The sequence below is a fragment of the Lagopus muta genome, chromosome 2 (assembly GCF_023343835.1).
Source record: "Lagopus muta isolate bLagMut1 chromosome 2, bLagMut1 primary, whole genome shotgun sequence".
Taxonomy (NCBI): Eukaryota; Metazoa; Chordata; class Aves; order Galliformes; family Phasianidae; genus Lagopus; species Lagopus muta.
The window spans coordinates 31,658,021-31,677,860 of record NC_064434.1 but is presented as its reverse complement, the minus strand read 5'-3'; the positions used below and the strand labels follow the sequence as shown (position 1 = coordinate 31,677,860).

The window sequence follows — 19,840 nt, the reverse complement described above, 5'->3', positions numbered from 1 at the left end:
AGCTGAGAGTTGGACTCAGTGATCCTTGTGGGTCCCTTCTAACTTTGAATATTCTATGATTCAATGAATGGTGTTGAATATTTGGTTATATTGCTGCTGCGGTCACCGATCATTGTAAGTAAAATGCTTTTGGGGGGATTACTGGATTGAGTTTGGGCTACCTGATATGTTTTTTTTTACTGTTTTGGATTGTAGAACTGGAATGAACTTGTTTAGCTTAATGAATCTCTATACGAAGTAATGTGATTTTTTTAAACTATTTTCTTTAAGTCCTTTAGAATGAATATATTGTGTTTCTGCTATGTGATGCAGGTATTCTAGGAGAAAATAATATTTAATGAATGCAATGCCTAAAATGATGATGAAATTTGTTTAGAGTTTGACTCCTTCTGTTTGCTTCATCCTCCCCAGACAAACGTGTCGATGATTGGCCCTTGATGCAGTCTCCATTTCCAACACTGACTATAAGCACTATTTATCTCCTCACTGTTTGGCTGGGCCCCAAATGGATGAAGACAAGAGAGCCCTTCCAGTTACGTTTCCTGTTGGTTGTTTACAACTTTGGAATGGTTCTACTCAACTTCTTCATTTTCAAAGAGGTGTGTATGCACTCTTACAGGACGGAGTTCCTACTAAGGTTTGAAGGCATCTACAGATGCAAAATTAAAATAATCTTATGCGTTTTATGTCTGTTGTAAGGGGTTTGGCCCAGATTTTTAAAACGGAATTTGTGTTTCACGTGAGCATTTAGGTAGTTAGGTACATTGTGATTTGAATAAAATACCTAGATGGATATATATAAAGAATTTGTACACTATCTAGACCAAGATTTTCTTAGATTTATGTTAACGTAAATACTGGGGAGAATAAATGGAATCCATAAAGATTTAAGGGGAATTATTTAACAGTTTTGGAAATCATTTTTTCTAGAATACTGATTCAGAATACATATGATCCTAAGAAGTAGTTTTTGTTACTGTGATTTTGCTCATGTGGGTTAAGGGCCTTCCTGAAAGACTGTGGATCCTGAAAGATTGTGGATTTACAAGATGTATTTCCAGAAATAAGGAAACAGATAACATGGTTAAAATTACAGAATTTCTTTTCAAGATGGCCTGTTCAACACTTTTGCCAGGAAAATGGGATTTTTCTTTATATTGACCTTTCTCCAAATCCTCGTACTAGTTGATTTTTTTAAGTCATAATTCTTTGCCGTAACACCTCAGTCATAATTTCCTCTAAATTGTCCCCTTGCACTATTCAGATGTGTAATAAGATATTGCAGATAACCCAGAATTTAGTGCTGTCACCTAAAGATAATTGTGAAAATGGATAAAATTGATGAGGCGTCTTGGCAGGTTAAAACTGAAATTCCTCTGAAATGAGTTCACTGCTTTTTTTTTTTTTCCTTTCACTTTTTTCTTAATGAGTCTGTATTATCCATAAGCTGAATTACACCAAGCTTATGGTCAGTTCATATTCAAAGCTCTGTTGCTTTTAAGATAATAAATGTATTTGTGTAGCATTGCCAAACCACTGAATTCATATAGAAATGAATGTAACTGCCCAGCTGCAGACAGAGGTTCTAATTTCCTGCTATTTCAAATGGGTCCAATTGGTTATTCAATGGATGTTAAACCAAGCAAGCTGTTCATACAACGCTTGTAATAAGAAGTGACTTTTCTCAGTCTTAGGGACTGATACAAGTATCCAAGTTTCAAATGTTGTCTTTAGCCAGGCAACTTCTACTTCAGTCCATATGAGGTTCACATTACCTATGTGCTCCTGTTGTAATTGTCATGAGTAATGTAGTTGATACAGCTAAAATGACACTCTATTTGTATTTTGTGAATGGCTGAAGTTTCTGTGTATTGCTAAGAATAGGATTTGAATGTGAAGTGCTTTTGATAAGATCCATAGATTTTGTTTTTAAATTTAAATGTTATTTAAATATTCATCCTGGTTACTAAGTGCATTGTTCAATTTGATAACATAGATTAAAATGATGAATCCTAAAATGCTGCTAGATTTTTCAGTCCAAAACTCTCATATATTGGTCTCAACTTTAGATTGAGATTTAGATGCAAATTTATCTTCAAACACTCAGAAGTCTCTGGCGCAGAGCCCCATTTTGCCACAAAATCATGTATTTCTTACTCCATTTTGAAGAAGTAGCTTCAGGCTAGGGAAGTAAATTTATTATTGCCTTTGCCAAGTGAACTTTGGAGAAATTACCTAATTATCACAGACCACAGTAGAAAATGGTTAGTTTCTGTAACGATGCACACAAAGCTATTCTGTAGTTCTCTCATATGTTCAGATGTGCTCATGCCCATGTGGAACCACAGGAAGAGTAGTGGTTTTGCAGTAGCTTGTAAACAAGCTTTGGTGACACAGAAATAGTTGAATTTCTTTCTTGAGATCTTTGATTGTTTTGGAGATGTTCTTGCATTAATTTTCTTTACTGTAACAGTTCCCAGTTTACAAGTTATGTTATCTTTTTGCACCTTAACAGAGTGGAATTACCCGGCTATAAACAATCTTGGATCATGGCATATGCAAACATCAAAATTAAAAGTATTACTTGAACCTTGTACAGCTCTAGGCAAGTGCTCTTCTTTCCAATGAAAACTTGCTCAAATGTCAAGTTTATCTTTTCCTGCTTTGATTATTGCAATACACTTTATTTGGCATGGCTCTACAGGAGCACATGATATGCTTTAGGCCATTCCAAACTTGCCACAAACTGGGGCAGTTCTCTTCATGCAGTGTCTCTAAATATGTTTTACGGGTGCTCAGCATTGGCTTTTCAGGGATTTTTTTCTGGATTTTGATTGGTACATTGTTCTAAGAATGGTAGATGCAGATTGTCTAATCCCTGTCTGTTGGAAAGAATTCTTTTTTCTCTGAGCTGTCACAGCATTTGTGTTTCTGTCATTCTTCATGAAAGCAACTAGGTGTCTTTTGTTTCTGAATCGACAGCCCTCTAAGAGAAGAATCATGTTTGAGTATCTTAAGGTTGTATTTGTTCAGGTCTCTAATTATCTGGTGAAATACATGCAAGGAAATTAGTACTTTTAATATAATAGGGAAAAAATTCTCAGTGTTAGATTGTTAAAACTAAATACTGTTTTTCTTCATTATTAAGACAAATTAGGACAGTTGAAGTACTATATACAGGTAAGTTTGTTGCAGCAAGAAACTTGTTAACTGTTTTGAACCTGGTTTATATAGTATCTTCCTCCTCATGCATGGCTTTAATATTTTCAGCTGTTTTTATCATCAAGAGCTCGAGGGTACAGCTATGTCTGCCAGACTGTGGATTATTCAGATAATGTTTACGAAGTTAGGGTGAGTATTTCTTTATTATTATTATTATTGGTGTGTGTGTGTGTGTAATATATAACACCATCTTATAAGTTTTGTCTGAAAATACAGTTTCCAAACTCGTGCTGTCAGCCATACTGTATCCCGTTACATTCTCAGACTGCTTCAGGCTTGATTAGGTTACACATAGCTGGGTTAATCACAAACATCAGTGTGTTTGCATTAACTTTCATCTGACTGCTGCAAGGAAGCGTAGCCTTAAAGATACCATCCCTGGCCTCAGCCCCTGTTGCATGAGCCAGGATAAATTTTGTGTGCGTGCTTTGGTTGCCAGCCTATGCTGCAGTTTATGATGCAGTGTAACCACAGTAAAGGTGTAGTTCTAGATCAAAGCAGGTAAGATTTGTCAGCACATACTGTGGTTGCACTTCACTGATACTGGTGAGGCAACTTTTTGTCTTCTTTATTGTGTTTGGCTTCATGAACTCTTGCTAGCTTCTGGCAAATGTTTTATCAGTATATTTTGTTGCAGAAGCTTAGATTTCAAATGCGTGTATTTTGGAAAGCATTCAAATTAAAATCAAAGTGCGGATGCTTGTTAGCTTAAGTAATTCTGTTGACTAGCTCATGTGTTAAACCTTATCTTCCAGCAGAGCTGACTCTTGAGAATCTTGCAGCTGTCATTGCAAGTTTCATCCACTACAGATTATAACATGTTCCTAAAAATGCAATGGAAGCGTGTTGTGATCTAAGAACCTTGGATGGCTATAGCACATCTTGAAAAAACTGTTTCAACAAAATGACTGTTCATGGGTACTCAAACACCTGTGTAAGTGGCAGGAGTGGTAGTGAGAAAGACAACTTGGTGTCTTAAAACTTCTGTATAATGGCTGATATTGAAGAACAGCAGTGATAGTCACTTGTCTTTTGTCTTTACCAGTATTGTGGATTCATTGTGTTGTTCACTTAAATACTTCTGTTGTTTAAAAGCAAATAATTGAAGTGTAAAAAATGCTTGAGGGTTTTTGTTGTTGTTGTTTATTTGTGTTTTTTTTCTTTTTCCAATAGACAAGCAAAATAGAATGCCCTGATACTCAGCTGAATGATAGCGAGGGACTGTGGTGAAATAAATTAAAGGCATTTTTATTATAGTTAAGCAGAAAAGATGTAGCAGTTTGTACATGAAAGCTATTTAATAGCTTCACTTTCAGGTGTATGCGTAGACAGGCTGTACAGATATGAGACCCGATCAACAGAATTGTCTTCTAATTTGTTTATTATGAGGAACAAAGGATTATTAAATAATGAAGACAAAATGACCAGTACAATATATTAATTGCCTATGGTATGTGTGGCCAAGATTCTTTTTATTTCTCAGCTTTTTAAGATTTCGCAACTTTGTGGATTTGCATAAACTTCATTTCTAAACTTCTAGGTTGTAATATGCTCAATTTGCAATGATGAGTTGGGAAAAATGCTGAGTTTTCTGAAGTGTTTCAGTAGTTGTTTAATCTGCTATTGGACAAGACCCTTGTCATGATCATAATCTCGTAGTTCTGAGTAAATTCTCAATTTAAGGCAATAAGCAGTGAGTAGAAAACTATACTTCTACACTTGTACTGAATTTAACCAAGGAGTCTAAAGTAAGCATCTGGCCAACTTCTCAGAGTATCATGCTTTATTACAGAGGCTGGGAAGCTGGAACAAATACTGTCAAACTAATTGCATGTGGCAATCTGAATGGAAATTTAGAAGTCCTGATATCTTCTCTGTATCTTTATCATTTCTGGATAAAGTGCAAATACGAAGTCGCCATGTAGTGGCCTGCTCAAAGGATCTTTTTTGCCTACAGGGAGTCCAGAGAGCTGGTTAGCGGTTCCAAAGCAAAGATTTGGCAGTCTTGGATGACAGAGGGATATTTTGTTTCTCCTCTCCAAACCACTTTTGTCTTAAGACAAATAACCAGAGGTTATTTCAAGGGAGCAGTGTAAGACAGGACATGTGGTGGCACTTGCCCTGTGGAGTGCAGTGCCAGCAATCCACAGCTTACAGACCTCCTGAGGCAGAGATAGTCTCTTTGTTTCCCTGATTCTTCAGGGGGTGTGCTTCCATGAATTAGTCTGTATGTTTTCTTTAACTTTACCAGGCTTCTGACATCCACTGACAGTTAATTCTTCAGTTAGTTTACACATAGTGTGAAGAAGTTGGTCCACTACTTAGTGTTTTGAACCTCTATCTATACTGTAATCTCATCTGAGTTCGACTGGCTCTTGTCCTACAAGAGGGAGTGGGCAATTGGAGCTAGCAGGGGATGGAAACTAGACTTCAAAAGTGCAGAAATATCTTCTGGATATAGTGGATAGCCATCTTACTGTGCTGGTGGGTTGTTGAGGACTGTGTTTCATTATTCGTTTTTTTAAAAAAACAGCATTCAAGAAAAAATGGGGAAAAATCCTCAACAGGGGCTTTTGATGGAGCTGCATCTTAGAGGAATATTTTGATTATAATTTCAGAGTAAATAAAAGCAAAAAGGTGAGATGTAGCTCACTCTGAAAGCAATGCCTCCTATTTATTTCCTATTTATGAAAATACACCAAGTACAAAGAGCAAGATAACACCATTTGATAGAGCACATTCTCAGCTACAAAGCACTGAATGTCAATATATTCACCACAATTAGCTCTGCATTTTTGCCAGCAATGAACAGGATCCTGCATACCCATACCATGCTCATAAACATATGCACCAGCAAAGGTGACCCACTGTTTCACAGCTGCTATGATGACTTCATTGCTAGGAAAATGCTGTGCATACAGTCAATCTTTCATCAGTCCAAAGAGATTTAACTCAGAAGGTATCAAATAAGGACTATGTGGTGGGTGTGATAAAACAGTCCAGCCAAGTTTGGCAGTGTGCTCCATGGTCTTCAAACTGATATAGAGCCTGGCATTATTGTGTTGCAAGGGAAAGGTTGTCTTCTCTGACCTGACACTGGATGTTTGAGCCTTCAGCTTAGTCAGCATTGCAACGTAGCAATCAGAGTTGATGGTTTGTCCATATTTTGAGAAATCCAGAAAGATCATCCCTTTCCTATCCCAAAAGACAGTGCACATTATTTTACCCCCAGAGGGCTATGTCTTGAACTTTTCCTTCAATGGGGAATTCACATGTTGCCACTCTGTGAACTGCAGTTTTGATCCAGCTGGTAGTGGTAACACCGTTTCTCGTCCCTGTTAATGACAGTGATTCAGGAAACCATCACCTTCAGCCTAATATTGGTTCAGTAGGTCCTGACAGACTTGCATATAGTATTCTTTCTGTTCCTGTGTGAGTGTTTGTGGGACTCACCTGGCATAAACTTTGTCACCATTGTTTCCAAGGCATTGAAGTCAATATTAAGCTCAGTGTACAGTTCCCTGTTCGTAATCTACCAATCTGCACAGATGAGCTGATGGAGACATGGTATGATATTTCATGGTATGACAGCTCTGTATGGCCATCCAGAACATGGTTTGTCTTTCATGTTACCACTGCTGAAATGCACCATCTACTGCCTCACTTTGTTAACCTCCACTGTTTCGTCTCCATAAACGTTCAGTGAATGGGTGTCATTTTTTCTTCATGGAGAAATTCAGTGGTACTCACTTGCTTCTTATGCACTTCCATGTCAGATGCCATTCTGTCAGACTGCCCCTCTGCTGCCATCTGTTGCACAGCAACAAAATGTAATGGAATATTGGCGAAAAGGCTCAACCTCTACTGCCATCCCACCAACGCTTGCCTCTGACATTGTGGCCCAACGTAATAACATAGGAGACATTAATTTCAGAGCAGCCCTTGTAAATCCAGGCAAGGAGTTCTCCTTTAGATGCTCCAGTATTTGGTGTAAAGGATTTCGTAATTCTGTGTGAATTAAGATGTTTTAATGTCTGTGAATAGTCACTTGCACCCTCTGCTTATGCATGCATGTTCTTGTTTTGCAGAATAGGTTGATATCTTCTGTTGGTATTTCTGGAGAGATGAGAATTAAAAGTCAGAATCTGCAGTGAATTAGTTTTTAGTTTTAAGTGTGCTAATCATAATCGCAATGATGAGTTGTGGTTGTAACTGTAGTCTGCTTGCTTTTACTTGCATTCTTTAAATGAGTCTACAGATTGAGTAGTTTCCTCTAAATTTCTGTGAAAAGAGAACTTCAATTTTAATAAAATAAGCCCCGTGGTTCTATAAATAAAATTCTAATAAATGAAGCAGAAGGAATATGACTTCTCTTTAAAAAAGAAGTCCTGTTCCCTACACCCCCTTTCTGGATGGCTGCCTCAACCTCAAACGAGAAAAGAGGGTTCAGGAGCAGAGTTCCATGTTAAAACAGCCCTCTGTTCAAAAACCCTGCAGCAAGCAGAGTTCATAGGATTGGACCTCTTGTTGACTCCCTTAATCCTAGGCTATAGTGTAATCTTTTGTGCCATCTGGTGTTTTAATAGATTTACATTTGATGCGTCTGAAAACTGACAGAAATTGTATGGTCATAAATAGTATTATTCATTACAGGAGTACATCTGTTTTAATGCATATTTTTCTCTTAAGCTATATCTTTCTTTCATGCTATGTCCAAAGAAAGACTATGGATTAGGTCATAACTTTTGATGCTTTAGAGGACAAGTTTTACAGTAACCATCCACTCCTTAAATAGCTTACATGTCAGTTATTGTTCTACTTTCCACCTTCTGTCACTGCTAGCTTGCACGTCTTTGGGGAACAAATGTAACATCCGTTTGATTTTTTTCTGCATTTGTAAGCTAATGATCAAAATGCCTTCATAAAACTTTGGGAGCTCTGAGATTAGATCAGTACCTGAAACCTGTCCATTGTAAGAATAAATAGTAGTAAAACCTCAGAATGGAAAGCAGGAGGACAAAAAAAAAGAGCTTTCAGGCAAAAAATCTATATAAACATAATAATCAGCAGTTATTATCCTGTGGAGAAAAGGAGGCTATTTTTATTCTTAAGTAATGGGAAGCATTTTGATAAAAAGTTAAGCCGACTTCGATCCACGTGCTGTGATTGCTTTCTCTGCAAGACAGTTAGAATTAAAAAGAGGAGAAATAAAGTGCTAAATGACTTTCCAGAAACATCCTGGACATAAAGTAGTTTAATGTTGGATTTTTCTCATACATTTTGCTGTATGTCATGCAGTAAATTTACCAGTTATTCCACAGTTTCTTTAACAAAATACACAGCAGCTTTGAGCTTTTCAGGCAGTTTGCTTGTAGCTGACCTATTGATTCTTTGCAGTTTTCTCAGAAGGCAGCACTTCCAACGAGTGTGAGTGCTGGTCTGTCCATGGATACAGTCCAAAGTGTTTACTGTCAACTCATGAGATGTAAAGATGTTTATCTTAATTTATTTAAAAGATGCAGCTTTAGCAAAGATCTGTAAAAGATGCTGTGCTATAATGCTAATCCATGGGTGTGAGACAAAGCCTTGATGTGGGTGTTGTTGTACACATGCCTATTTGTCCCAGAGGCAGAACTGTACTGGGTATTGGGTAACATGTATTGATAGTTCTTGCGACTTGCATGCACGTCTGGGAGCTCCACTATCTGTGGGCGTCCTTTCTCTCTCATCAAGCATCTCTTCAACTTTGCCATGTATCTTTTGATACAAAATTGACAACATTTGTGTCTTCTTCCTGAGATCTGAGCTGTACTGGGTCTGCTAGGGAGAAGGGTGTAGAGTAACAGTTACACAGAAGTCTGCAGTTTGGCATCGGTAAGTTGTGCAGTCCCTTTGGGAAACTGCAGTCTGCAATGCAGAACTGCGGCACTCTTCTGCCTTCTTTTTTTTTTTTTGGGCTTCTGCTGTGATTTCTTAAAATGTTCCCAGTCCACTTATGGTTGTGACAAGCTTATTCTGAGGAGAGATATATTTCTTTCTGGCTCTTTTGGAGACATAAAGGAAAACAGCAGATAGGGCTGTATCGTTCATGTTTCTGTGATTGTTCTCTGCTGCTTATTCTTCCAGTTTCTATTGTCTCACTCAGCCATACTCTTAAATATCCCCATCAGGGAAGCTGCTGCCCTCTTATTAATTTTTTTCTTTTATCTATCTTCCCTGGGGACTGAGTGGGTGGTGGAGTTATTTCACACGTTAAGGTAAGAAAGCGTGATTTGCCTTCAGATGAGTCCTGAAAAATGATGTACGCTTCTTGCAAATAGGTGTGTTATGACATTGCCTGCTTTTCTTGCAGGTGGTGCCATTTCCATCTTTTTTGTTTGTTTGTTTGTTTGTTTTGAAATTCTATTTATGAGTCACCATCTGGGATACATTCTGGTCCCACCCTTGCATATCAAACTAGTCGACTTGCAGTGCCAGGAACTACAGTCATTGCTATGCTTCATGATCTGGAAGGGAGTCCCCACAAACAATGTACTCCAACATCACTGTATTAGCAAATTACTACACAGAACTTCTGTGCTAAACCTGGTATAGCAATATTCTGGTTTCAACAGGAGGCCGTGTTCATGTTTTATCTGCTGCAATTGGTGGACTGAGAGTGGGGGAAGTTTAGGTGTGCTACACTACTGTATTGGATAGATGGGTTATATGTGTGGCTTGTGTGACTGCCATGATCTCATTTCTTCCATTCCCTGAATGGAATACAGCCACTAGGGGAATGTTGATTTCCAAAGAGTGTTATTGAATAGACCAGAAGAAACTAAGTAGAGTATTTCCCTAACAGATGTGAAATCTTTACCTCAGCCTAGCTTGTTGAATGATTTGGTGTCCTCCCATCCATGTACTTGTGACATTGAAAAACTTAATATGAAGTTTCAGCCTTTGCAGCTCATTTCACCATGAATTTTCAGCCTCATTGTTCTGACTGTATCAGTGTTGCTCTGTAAGTATGGGAAGCTCTGTGGTAGTCTCCCACAAAGCTCAAGATTCAGAATGAGGACTCAGACTCCTTGGGTGAACTGTTCAGAGATAGTAATGTTCTTAATACTTTTAGTTCTTTTTTGTGGTAATGATTTGTGAGCAGTGCACTCAGAATACTACTACTACATCCAGAGTAGATGAATGGAGTATGGTTTTGTTCTTTCTTGTACTTTCAGATGTTTGATGATTCTACAGCAACACTTTCCAGGATTTGGGGAGATGGAAGAGATGTTCTTCTCTTACATTAGATAGCTGGAGATAATTTAATTCCATTCAAACTGTAAATTGAAACCACTGATTTATTTATTTATTTTCTCATTACAGATAGCTGCTGCTTTATGGTGGTATTATGTCTCGAAAGGAATTGAATACCTAGATACAGTGTTCTTCATCCTGAGGAAGAAATTCAACCAAATTAGTTTTCTTCATGTCTATCACCATTTCACCATGTTCACTTTGTGGTGGATTGGTATTAAGTGGGTTGCAGGTGGACAAGGTGAGTTTCCATCCTCCCGTATTTTGAGTGGACGTATAACAGAATTATTGTTGTTTATAACCAATGGAAAAAAGTTCTACTGGACTTAGGATTATTATGTAGAAGGCTGTTTAAATAGCATTGAAGAAGTGCAGTAACTTTAATGTGTATCATCTTCCTCTGTGGGAAATGTGGGGGAGGAAAAGATACCAGGGCCCATAGTCTAATGAATTGCAAAACTTCTTTTTTTTTCCTCGTGGGCATCAACTGCAAGCATGAAGTTCTGTTTTCAAAACTGTCTTTGTTCTGTATGAAATAGAAAGATGAATGTGTCTTGCCTAACTTCAATTTTTGCAGATACAAAGAACTGCAAAATCTAATTATGAACAACAATCTGTGTGCAAATGTAATGAAGTTAACAGAGATGTTATTTTGTCATTATGTCTGAGTTTGGGGTTTGCTATCTTTTTGTAAAAAGAGACATATAAAGTTCTGAAACCTTCCCTTGAAGGTGAACCAATAAATCCATCAATTAACTTCTAAAACCTATTCATGACACAAGTCTGTATTTCATTATCAGCCTTTTTTTTGTCCTTACCTTCTAAGACCTATGTCAATGAATTTTATTCCATTGTTCCTGCCACATCCTCTCTTTCCTAAATTGTACCTTCTTTGCCATTTTTTTTTGTTGTGGGGTTTTTTTGTTGTTGTTTGTCTCAAATTATATGCTCTACAGAGCTGATGGTTTGGGGAAAATACCCAATTCTGTTACTAATGTGCTTTTAGGCTTAAGATACTTAGAATAACATACAGTAAACTCCATACGTAACTTTTTGTCAAACCACCCTAAAACTTTATGGCTCTCATTTACTATAAATATCTCATGCTTGTAGATGAGATATTGTATGCCTAGATAGAGCTGTTATAAATTATCAAACATTTAGATTATCCTAGTAGTTTGCCACAGATGAGTATCCAAGTTGTCTGATTTCAGCAGCTACTCTTTGCATTATCTTGATCTTATACATCACCTCCCTTTTTAGCCTCTCTGGTAGAGTAACAAGACCTGAAAATGATCTAGTTTGTCACTGTTCAATGCAAAGAGCAAAGAGATCTTAATGCAAACATGAACACTGATCTTTGTTTCCAGCATGGATCATCCTGGAAAAAGTACTATACTTTTATGTAAGAATGCTGGATTTTGTAAGTCATAAACAAAAAAAACCAGAGATGAGCTATCTAAACAAACTAATTTTGCAACTCTCTTAAAAGTCTTACAGCCACAAGTGAGGTTTTGCTTTGTGTTGTTTTTTGGCCTCTTTATTCAAACTTCCATGTGGGTTTCTTGATGTCTTGCTGAGATGTTAACTTTACACATTTCATTACAGCTTAACAAACTGAAGTTCAGATGCAACTGCTTTATACTTTACACTGTTGAATACTGCTTTTAATAGCTCCCTTAGCAAAGCCATTGCATTTACACTGCAATAACTAACGTGTAATGCATGACTTCAATCTATTCAACAAAAACATTATAAAAAGCTTTTGCTTAAGTAATTCCATGAGAGCAGTGACACCTACTTGCACAAACAGCTATTTCAATGCATGTCATCAGTGAGGTCTGCACTACACAACCGAATGTTTCAAAGATGGAAGTCCAGCATGCCCTGTGCTTTGTGATGCTTACTATCGCGTGAATAATACTAGAATAGATTCTTTTTTTTTTTTTTTTAATTACATGGAAATCTTCCTTCTGTTTCTGGACAGCTTTTTTTGGAGCTCAGATGAATTCATTTATTCATGTTATTATGTACATGTATTACGGATTAGCTGCCTGTGGCCCTAAAGTTCAGAAATATCTGTGGTGGAAACGGTACTTGACTATATTGCAGTTGGTAAGTAAAATTTCTCCATTCGTTTGAGGAGCTATTGCCTCTGAGTAGATTTGCTTCTGTACAGCTTTGGAACAGGTGCTGTCCCTATCTAAAGTTCTTAGCTGTCCTATACTCACAATTCTAGTTAGAAATGATTATATTCTTAAATGTAATTAAGCAGTTAAAGTAATTGCTTAAGTATACAACCATTGTTGTGTGAAGAAGTCTTCTTAAATACTTATTACTGATCATGGGCATTTTTAAGCTCTAAGAGGTTTTTATTTTCAACAAACAATGACTTATTTATTAATGGCATAATAAGAGTCATTATGAGACTGGAAAAGGGCTAAAGATGACTTCACAGCTCAACCTCAGACTGGCATTAACAACTCTCCTCAACACTCATATCTGCAAGCAGTCAGTTACCAAGCATGTGGTTATCCTATTCTGAGTACCATGAAATCACCACTGTGTTTTAAGGAAAAATCTAAAGGAATATCTATTACAATTGAATATATCTCTGCATGTTTTTATTTATTTGTTTGTTTGTTTCTTTGAGTTTTCAAATCCACTTTAGAGCTAGTAGGTTGCGTATTGTGACAGCCAAATATGGTTTCCCCCTGCTTCACTGTTTCTCAGTTTTCATGAGTTAATACATTAGCATGCACGGGTGCAGACCTACAAAATATATCCAAACCTTTTTGATTACGTGCTTTCTGTCTTTCAGGTGCAGTTCCATGTGACTATCGGCCACACAGCTTTGTCTATTTATATTGATTGTCCTTTTCCTAAATGGATGCACTGGGGTGTAATTTTCTATGCTATCACCTTCATTTTCTTGTTTGGTAACTTCTACTATCGGACATATAAGCTGCCCAAGGAACCTGTAAAGAATGGCAAAGTAGCAAACGGTGCTGTTGCAAATGGAGTAAGCAAACCAGAAAATAATCCAGTGGTGGAAAATGGAAAAAAGCAGAAAAAGGGAAAAGCAAAAGGAGAGTAACTTGATCCAGGCCTTAACCATTGTTGGCTGTGAGGAACCTACAGTTTGGTTTATAAAAGGAAGAAAAAAACACTATCTGTACCAATTAACCTTAGGTTACTGAAGAGCTAGAACACAGATATTTTCATTATTTATGAAGATTGTTTTAAGAACAAAACTTAAAGTTGAATTTCTATTGTAATTATGTAATTATCATGCATATGATCTCTGTGTAAACTTGTAGACTGCTGGTGTTGGTGAATGTAAGGAAGAATTGCAGTTAATTCTATGTTTAGCAGTCCAAAAGTTAAAACTACCATTGATGCAACCAGCTTTGTTGGCACCCACATTTCTCTGGGGAAGGGAGGGGGGAAGGAAGTAGCGTTTGAATACTTGTGTTTTCTTTCCAGAAATTTATTAAATTTCAATTTACAGTGTATTATCTAACCAGAACGCGCAACTTTTCTTGTCCTCCTTGAAGAGTATCTTCAGAAACATCATGTTTATGTATTGTCAGAACAGTGTTTGACTTTTCAGAAATTACTTGATTTAATTTAGTGTCTGTTACAGGTTTATTTTGTTTTTTTTTTTTTTTATTTCTTTTTTTGATTTTTTTTTTATTTTGTTTTTGTTTTTTCCTTGTGTGGAAATATACCTACCTCTTCATCTGCTGAAAAGAATATTGAGCATTAAATAACTGATTTCTGAAATACAGAGTCTTCTAATATAAATATCCATTAACATAATTGAGGAGGAAATTTTTCCTTCAGAGTAAAAGAGATTTTATTTCCAGGTATTTTGGGTCAAATCATCAATATTTTCATTTGATGTGAACTCAAGTTTTGGAGTGGTGTGCTTAGCATGGCTAAGTGAAGAAAACATTTTAAGAATTTATAAATATGAGATGGTCATTGTGTGAAGCAAGCAATTTAAACAGGCCTGTGGCTTTGTTATCTGTGACCTACATTAACCCTGTGGTGCTGATTGACATTGAAACTTGTAAGATAACATTATGGTGGAGAGAAAACAAGATTGACATCCGTTCAAAAGTACAGTATGTAGTGTCATGCTAACAACAGGACAGGTACTTTACTGGGGGAAAGAGAATTTAATTATAAAGTTCTAAATACAGCAAACACAATGCTGAAAATGCTGCTACTGTTTGATGCCCATCGATACTCGATTGATGATTTGCCTACTAGACACTTGCAGGCAAAATATTGCTGGCAGTCAGGCCACCATTTTAATGTGAATATCAGAGTTGGGCTTCTGAAAATCTGGTCCCTAAATATTCTTGGTTCTTCTCAACCTGATTGACAAAGTGATTCTGCTAATCAGATTTTAGTCATAACTGCTACTACAAGCCTCTTTTAGTAGCTTTTCATCTTACTTGATGCATTAATGGACTTCTTCCTACTCCTTTGGTGAAGTAAACATGGATACAAGTTAATTCCCTTCCACACAAAATGAAAATTTTGACAGAGTTTTTGTGTTGCTGCAGATGTGGTGAGTATAATGCAAGTGGAGTTAGAAACCACATCCTGAACTCTCAGGGTCCTTATTCATCACTGCAGGAGCTGCACTGTTGCTGTTGAAATGCACTTTGCCCAGCTCTGTCCAGAAACGCTCATTGTCAGTGATGAACTTACATGGAGGAAGTGGTGACGTTATTGAGGGACAAAAGAACACACAGCTCTAGGTATAGAGAGTTACACACGTGGCACGCATTCATGCATCTCGAATACCCATTTTGTCTGTTGTGACCTATTTTGCACAATATGGACGTTTTTTCTGTCCTGGGTTTGTAGCTTGTCACTTTGATGAAAACTATCTAAGCCTAAAAAATGGGTTGTAGGAAAAAAAGGGCTGGTTATGATCTGTTCTACTGGGAAATAATTCCTAGTGCTGGAGTTCATTCGACTGCCAGAGTGGTTCATCAGTAATATCCGCTGCTGTGGATTTTATGGCAGAATATAGGATTCGGAGAGAATGCCTGTGCTGAGCTGTAACGTGACCATTCGTTTTCCTACGTGTTATGTCTCATGATTTTCCTTCCAGCCTTTGTAACGATGCTTTTATTTTATATTTTTTTTTCATTTCTATGATTCTTATGCATTTATGCAATATGGCATGAGGAAGAGGGAACATGCTCTATTCTTCTTTCTTGCACAGATGCCACTACAAGCCAAAAAGTTGGCTGGCTCTGGAATGGCTAATGGAGCAAATAACTACAAAGCAAGTTGGACAGCAGATTTACAGCACACCTGCCATTCCAGGTTAATGGCTGGTGTGGGTACTCTCACCCTAGTGTTAATTCCAGGTAGCTTACTCCACTTTGATAAAGAGTAGCTTCTTTCTGTTTGATATGGGATGTGGACAGCTAACCATTAAGTTTGTATCATTCCTTGTCTTGTGTTAAATTGGTTGTTTACTTTGTCTTTCTTTCTGTAAGCCAGATTGGATAACCTGATAGGTTTAATGTGATCTGGCTCCAAAAAGAGCGTACCAAGAAATATTGTAGTACAAGTTTGACTACATTTGCTGCACTTCATAAAGTAAGAATTGTGTCTTGCATGTTGGCAAATACTTAAAAGAGTTGAAAGTCAAATCCTCTCTTCCCCTCAGCGCACATGGAATCCTGCCCTCAAATTCTGGGTCATTTGATACAAAAAAAAAAAAAAGAGACAGACAATGCTTGGGGAGAATGCATGCATAGATGCACATCATGTCTGGACATGTGAATAAAACCAGCTTGAGAGATTGGCAGTTCTATGGGGAAAAAAAATCACACTGAGTTTCTGCAACGCTGCTGTTTTGAGTCCTTCTCCTGCTACACTGTTTCTGACTATGCAGATTTCTCTCTCTCAAGATTTGCATATGTGAGATACTGCCAGTTCTGCTAAAGTCATCACTTAGTCCAAGGCTCCACAGAATTTTGCCACAAAAGTACGTGTATGTGTAAAAATGTTTCTGCTGTACGCAGAATTGAAATTGAAATTATAATTATTTGCTAACAGTTTCAAAACTCTTGGACCAACCATACAATTATTTGATGCCATATAAGTGATACCAATTCACTTATCCTCATCTCTAGTGGTGACAGTTGTTGGATTCTTTTAGCACTTTGCTCAGTGTACAAAGATAAAACAAATTCTGCGTGTATACACATACACACACATATAGTATGTGTGCATACATGTGTGTATCTATGTATGTATACATGAGTTCTTAGCAGGTTCTTTCAGAGTGTGAAGTAAATTATATTTCTTTGGCGTGAGGTTGGCAGGAACTAATAGCATAGTTCCTACAACTCGAGCACTGAAATAAAGCAATTTTCATTGATCTATAGATCCAATATCAGTCTTATATACATGGATAGTATTTGTCAGTCATTTTAGATGTAGAGTGGTGGACAAGCCAGAGCTGTTTCTCCCAGTGTAATAAATTGAGGTAGCAATTCCTCAGAGGAGCTGAGGAATGATGCTGTCTTCTAGTGGGAAGCAGTGTGAGTAATCTGCTCCAGGTAAGTCTCTGAAGTCATTGCAATCACATACTTTACGAGAACCCTTAATAAATAAATAAAAGTTTATCTACAGATTCAAAAGCATGGACTATTTGAGTATATGACCATTACCAGATCAAGAGGAAAAGATGAAGGCAAAATAAAAATACTGCGCATTTTTTGGGTTAATCTTGTTTCTCTAGAGTAAGCATTTGACATCCAGATGTGGGGGAGACAGGTAAGAAAAGAGTAAAAAACTGCTGTGCTCAAAGAACTCACTCTTAAAAATGTTTTTGAGCACACTTGCTGTCCTTTAAAAACTTGAGAAAAATTGTTCATGGTACACAAAATTAAGCCTCACGTCACGTTAGCATGGTATCAGTCATCATGTGTAAACAGAACTTGGATCAGTTTCACTTGAAATTGAAGAGAATGGGGAGGTCATGAAGAATCTGGATAGTTCACTCTGCTTGAAGCACAGGTTATGACATTTTGGCACTTGGAGCAAGTCACCACCATGACATTTCAGTGTGTTGTGCTCTGACAGGTCTCCCTTTTGCTAGTGTAAGCAGTCAGAGCTCTGGAAATCAGGGTGGCTCCTGTTTACATCACCAGAGTGTGTTTAACCCTAAAGAACAGAAAAAAAATACTTGCTTTCTGCCAATATCCCATGAGGATGAGGGAAATATATGGGTCAGAATGCTGCTTTTGCATAAGGTGTTAATGCTTTTGTAAACAAGAAAAATAAACATTACTTTTTTTTTTCATGCTGTCTGGAGTTTGATTTAATACATCCCCCAGAACATTCTGTCCCATCTTTAAATTACATGCTAATTTCAAAGCTTTGCATTGATGGTGTCTGTCAGATAGCCCAAAGGTTCAAGGGACGTTTTTCTGATACATCCCTTCTCATTTGAAGTTTGGAGATTCTCTACTGTTGGATGTCTCCCTGAAAGGATAGCATACTGGCTCTGCAGTCCCTTGGCAGAACTAGCTGAAAACAGGATGTCCACTTATCCTACGTGTCTCCTGGGGTATATTCTGTCTTTGCAGCACATGTATCAGCTTCAGTTGTGGTCTATGTGTTCTTTCCAGTCAGGGAGAAACAGAAGGTTGGGTGAAAGGTGTTTCTCTTATGCTCCCAGCATCATGCAGTGCCGGGCTCCTGCTCTGGGTGTGCAGGAGAGGGGAAGAACAATCAGCAAGGTGCAAGGTGGGTGCAACACCTGGACACATAGGCATAAATGGTTCTTTCTGTAAAGTCCCAGTCAGTCTTACATCTGATTTAAGAAGGTGGTGGTAAGTGAAAATGCACTCAATTTAAGGCTACCAGTTCTTTGGTCTTAGACGTGTTAACACATGGGGTACAACAGAAAGCCATGTAGTTTAGCTGTTGCTGGATGCTGTGCTGTGTTACTGTCGGGTCTCTCATCCCACAGACTATCAAGCACTTTTGACAGGAGATATAACTCACAAGTACATGTTTCTGTGTACGACAAGTTCCTTCACAGCTCATCCCTAACTACCATCTCTGTAAGCAAGCTTGTAATATTGAGTTGCACCCGTGTTGCGCTCCTGGCACCAGAATGCAAATAGACACTGTGTGCCAGGTAGTGGAGAATCAAGTCTGCCATCATAGCAGAATGCGGTGTGGTCAATTATTTCTTACATCATTTGCAATTGTTGCTTCAACTCACTGCTTGCATCCTCCTAGAAAATGCACACAGCACACAGAGCAGGACTTGTTCATTTGGTGATTAACATACGCTGATAGTAACACTCTATCCAGGTATCTTTCCCATAGTATTTCTGCCCTACTACCAATTAATATAAACATATGTGATTCAGTTAGAGAAATCAGATGACTCAAAAGAACAGAATGGACCTCTTGTTTTTCATGTTAGGTTTTTTTTTACAGCATCATTTGCTTCTTTGAGGACATTTTGGTAGGGGAAGGATTGCATTACCTGCTTGCTTGCTCAGCTCCTGTCATCAGAATGATGACAGCAGTCCTGGATGCAAACCAAGCACTTTCTCCAAGGCATTTCTGATGGCAGTGCTTTCTGTCTTTGGACCAGTGCCTTCCTCTGCCTTTTCATGTGTGAGATTTTGAAGTAGCCCCAGTGAACACACACGTACAGACACCCAGCGATTGCCTCATATGCCAGAGATGTCCCATTGCGATTGATTATCAAGATGGTTGCAAATGGTATCTATGGGCAAGATTGCCACTGCCTCCGTCACTGTGGTGTCAGTTGTCTAGGGCCTGACTGAGGCATGCTGACTGGATGGTGTTAAAACAGCAGTTCTTGACAGATAAAGAGGATATTTGAAGAAAAAGAGCAATTTGACTTTTGGTTCAGATGTGGGAACTGATAGAACCTGGTACGGAGTCACTGCTGCCTGTTAAATCCTGATCAAGCAGGTTTCAGTCTGATGAATGGAAGGAAATCTCTGGTTCTTTAAGTTGCTCAAAGATGTGCTCTGCCTGTCCTTACCTTTGGAGTGTATTGGTCAGAGGAAACGAGACCAGTGTCAACATTTAAGTCAAAGACTTTAGGGAGTCAAAAGCCTGGGGCTGTGCAGTGCTGGCTCCTCTGATTCTTGCCTTTGCCTCCAGGTTCTAAAGGAGTTTAACTACTGTTGTACAGCTGTTGTCTAGCTGTTGCTGCCATACATCTATTATTCATGGACATCGTAGAAGCATACGAGTAATGTATTTATGCATAACTAGATTCTGAAGT

The 19,840-nt window shown here is 37.9% G+C and overlaps 1 protein-coding gene across 2 annotated transcripts in view; it reads left to right on the top strand.

Annotated features, from left to right (window-relative positions):
* ELOVL4 (ELOVL fatty acid elongase 4) overlaps positions 1-17,836 on the top strand; it is a 35,719-nt gene extending 17,883 nt beyond the window's left edge. For both annotated transcript variants that reach the window (XM_048934906.1, XM_048934908.1), the window contains exons 2-6: positions 412-599; positions 3,271-3,351; positions 10,588-10,759; positions 12,506-12,633; positions 13,340-17,836. In XM_048934906.1, coding sequence (XP_048790863.1) covers positions 412-599; positions 3,271-3,351; positions 10,588-10,759; positions 12,506-12,633; positions 13,340-13,615 — 845 coding nt within the window. In that variant the 3' untranslated portion in view covers positions 13,616-17,836. The remainder of the gene's footprint in view (positions 1-411; positions 600-3,270; positions 3,352-10,587; positions 10,760-12,505; positions 12,634-13,339) is intronic.
* Positions 17,837-19,840: the final 2,004 nt, after the last annotated feature.